The 3,824-nt window shown below is 38.5% G+C and overlaps 1 protein-coding gene across 1 annotated transcript; it reads left to right on the top strand.

The window, feature by feature from the left end:
* The first annotated feature begins 2,636 nt into the window (after nucleotides 1-2,636).
* LOC127078709 (uncharacterized) lies at nucleotides 2,637-3,263 on the top strand. Its single transcript, XM_051019141.1, has one exon. It carries the CDS (start codon nucleotides 2,637-2,639, stop codon nucleotides 3,261-3,263), a length of 627 nt encoding a protein of 208 aa, XP_050875098.1.
* The last annotated feature ends 561 nt before the right edge of the window (nucleotides 3,264-3,824 follow it).

Genomic DNA, 3,824 nt, shown 5'->3' with positions numbered 1-3,824 from the left:
TTAACTTCCTTATATCTCATATGTTTAGGCATTTAAACAATGTCTTACATCATCAACATAGTTTTATTCCAAAGCATACAGGAAACGATCTTGCGCACTTCATTTGCATCATTCTCTTTTGATTTCTCGTGAGCAACAATATAATACTGATAAAATAAAATATTAGTGAACATGAATGGATTTAAGCAAAACATGCACGTTTATTCCATTATTATTATCATCTGAAAACCAGACAAGTTTTAGAAATGAATAATAATTAACAAACAAGAAAAGATTACAAATGAGATATGATTGAACAATATGATATTTCTAGCCTTGACATTCCTCTGAAGAGGCAACTGAATTTGAGCAACCTTCACCACTAATTGCGTTCACAACCTGTCCACAGTGATTTGGCAATAGGTTGGTTATGACATTGGGTCCTGCCTCAGAGAATGACAATATCTTCTAATCAATCAACTCGTGTACTCTTGATTGGAGAGGCCAACAATCCTCGGTAGAATGTCCTATATGCCCGACGTGGTAGGCGCACGAGGCATTAGGATTGTGCTTTGCATGATACGGGAAAGTGGCAGGCAGAATCTCCTTTGGCACAATTGCCCATTGCTGAACAAGATATGAGAGTAATTGAGCATATGATATAGGGATTGGGTCATGATGAGGACACTTTCTATCATAACGTTTGTGCTGACCTTGACTCTTGTTTTTGTTATCTTACGAAGGTCGCTGATTTTGCAAAATTGGAGAATACAGAGGCTACTGATACTGAGGTTAGTATGCATGTTGCTGATATTGGGTAGTGGCAATGTATGGATAAGGGTAGCATGGCACATGAGCCATAGGTGCTTGAACCTGAGGGTAGAAATTTTCCATTACAACACCTGCCTCAGCCTCCTTCTTCTTAGCAAAACCCTGAGATTTCTTAACCACTATCTGGTTATGAACACTAGCAATCTTTCTAGTTTTCAGCCCATTCTCAATGCATTCTCCTATGGTTACTTGATAACGCGAAAACGTATCGTATTTTTGGCTCCATATGCATTGCTTTTTACTTGATTAACACTTATTATTATGCAATATCTTATGTTTATTGCAGGTATTTATCGATTAAAAGGTTTACCGCAAGCAAAATGGAAAATAGCAAAAAGGAAAGAAAAAGGAAAGAAAAAGAGAAGAAAATGAAGCTTTTATAGAGATAATGGGCCACCAAAGCAAATGGGCTTGTGGCGCCCATTATTTAGGGAGTGTGGCGCTCGCCACATTGGCCCAAGGAATAGGTGACGCCCGCCACCAAGCCTTAAGAAGTGGCATTCAATTGCTAAAAAGGTGGCGCTCGTGACTCATTCAAAGGCTAGGGTTGTGGCAACCGCCACAACCTAGTCTTCCATCTTTTTCTACACCTTTTTAGCCACGAATCTACCCACCTTGCTACAACTTAGGGATTGTGAAAAGTATATAAAAGGAGACCTCTCAGACTCGCGCGTCTCTCTCTTCTTCCAGGTTTCAAGCGACGATTATTTTTTCAGCATTTATTTTCTTTTAGTTTTCTAGACAGTTTTCTTACTTTGTAAAAGTTATAGTTTCTCCACACCGGGGACTATTGCGGTTTATTATTTACGCATTTGGGATTCAATTGTAAGGATTATTCATTACCAAAGCCTGCCGGAATTATTTTAATCGAAGAATCAAGATTCAGTTTCAGTTCTTAATTCGCAGTCCAGGTTTTATTTTAATTACTAATTTATTTATTTATGCCTTATTGCATGTTTAATTTCCCAAATACCATGTATGTTACCGGATCCATGTTCGGCTAAACCCTTATTTTTAGTTTCTTATTTTAATCAAACTGTTTTTCGTACGAGAGTACAAAACAAACTATGGTTACAGTCAACAAGAACGAGAGTTTGAGATTTTAACCAGATAGCTGAAACTATGCATTAATCCTAAACATAGCGAGAGCGCTTTAGGATTAATTAGACTTTATTTATATTTAAAAATTACTTTTAAATTCAAAATGAGACCGCGAGAGCCAAGCATTCTGGTTTAGGAGTATGGTCAGAGTCAATAAAAATGAGAGTGTGAGACTAAGTCCTTTCTATAAATAATTTCTACTGAAGAATATTTTAACCAATAAGATTACACCAAGTATCTATCGAATCCCCGAAGTTTGATGTATTACATACCGATATCCCCTATATCTCATATCTTTATTAATATTCTATTTATGTTATAGTTATTTCTCTTCATCCCTCCAATCTTAGAACGATCATCAACCTTAGATTTACATAGCAACATTATACCATGATACGTTCGATTATTAGTCCTTGTGGGTTCGATAATCTTTAAAACTATGCGATAGGACTGTGCACTTGCAGTCACGATTCACATAGACTTACTAAGTCGCGATCAAGTTTTTGGCGCCGTTGCTGGGGACTAATTTAGTCGATATTGTAACTCTAGTGTTGCCCAGTATAGACTAAGGCACTCTTTTCTCTTTTACTATGTATCACCCAAATTTTCTCTACGATTATCACTCCCAGTATTTTAAGGAATCGCAAGATTCCTATAAATCCAACCTGGAAATATTAATGGAGGATTTCATTGAGAAATAAACTCACTCTAGGATAGAATCTATGATGGAACGCTTTGTGGCTACACAAACTCTTCAGAATGAAGAATTTAGAAAACAAAGTCTCTATACCAATGGAACCCTTACGCAACTAAACACTGTGGTCGAGTCCCTCGTTACTCAAAACGAGGCATTGGAGACTCAAATATCCCTGCTTGCGCAGACACATCTAGGACCATTCCTTGAGAAACATGCGGATGTTGTAATAATCACCAGTGAAAGATCTGCCGAAAATCCTAAGGAGAGTGGTAATGATGAGGGTTCAGGTGAGAAAAGAGTAGAGATTGAGAAAGAACCACCGACACCACCCGAGAGGGAGGTTGTCAAAGAGGTAGAGAAGGAAGCACTATGTATTGTTCCTCCTCCCTATAAATCACCAATTCCTTTCCCACGAAGGTCTGTGGAAGTTAAGGTAGACCCCAAATCCGAAATATATGAGGAGCTATTGGAAAATATCCACACCAATGCACCCTTATTTGAGACCCTGAACAAGAAGAGAAAATTAGAAGACCGTGAACCTAGGGAACTCATTAGTATTAAAAAGGGCAAACCATACTTTGAGGTGGTGGATGAAAAAATTGAACCTAAACCTGAAAAGCTAGCTCTCAGGATAGAGCCAGAACCACCACCATAAGTTCAGAAGGATAAACTACCTGTAGAAGAAAAAGAAGAAAAGGTGATGGATATGAGAGATGGATTGATAAGTGGCCGTGGAAGTCAAGGAAAAGTGAAAAGTTTGACCGAGGATTCATCCTCGAAGGATGCGTAAAAGTGAACCTCGTGCTAAACTGGAAAAAATGCCATTTCATGGTCCGACAAGGAATCGTGCTCGGACACATAGTATCCGACAAATGGATTTAAGTCGACAAGGCAAAAATAGAAGTTATAGAAAACCTCCAGCCTCTGAAAACCGTAAGAGAAATACGAAGCTTCTTAGGACACGCCGGTTTCTACCGGCGATTCATTAAAGATTTCTCAAAAATCACCAAACCACTGGTTGACTTATTGATGAAAGACGCCGAATTCATCTTTGACGACAAATGCCTAGCGGCGTTTGAACAACTGAAAACAACTCTTATTACCGTACCTATCATGCAACCGCCCGATTGGAGATTACCTTTTGAAATCATGTGTGATGCTAGTGACTATGCTGTAGGCGCAGTCTTAGGACAAAGAAGGGATAAGAAACTTCATG

This window comes from Lathyrus oleraceus, chromosome 5 (assembly GCF_024323335.1).
Source record: "Lathyrus oleraceus cultivar Zhongwan6 chromosome 5, CAAS_Psat_ZW6_1.0, whole genome shotgun sequence".
Classification (NCBI taxonomy): Eukaryota; Viridiplantae; Streptophyta; class Magnoliopsida; order Fabales; family Fabaceae; genus Lathyrus; species Lathyrus oleraceus.
Note: the sequence above shows the minus strand (reverse complement) of the source record. Positions and strands in the feature narration are given on the sequence as shown.

What these genes read in the sequence shown, in the direction of transcription:
- LOC127078709 (XM_051019141.1), top strand. Translation starts at nt 2,637, where the DNA reads ATGGAACGCTTTGTGGCTACACAAACTCTTCAGAATGAAGAATTTAGA.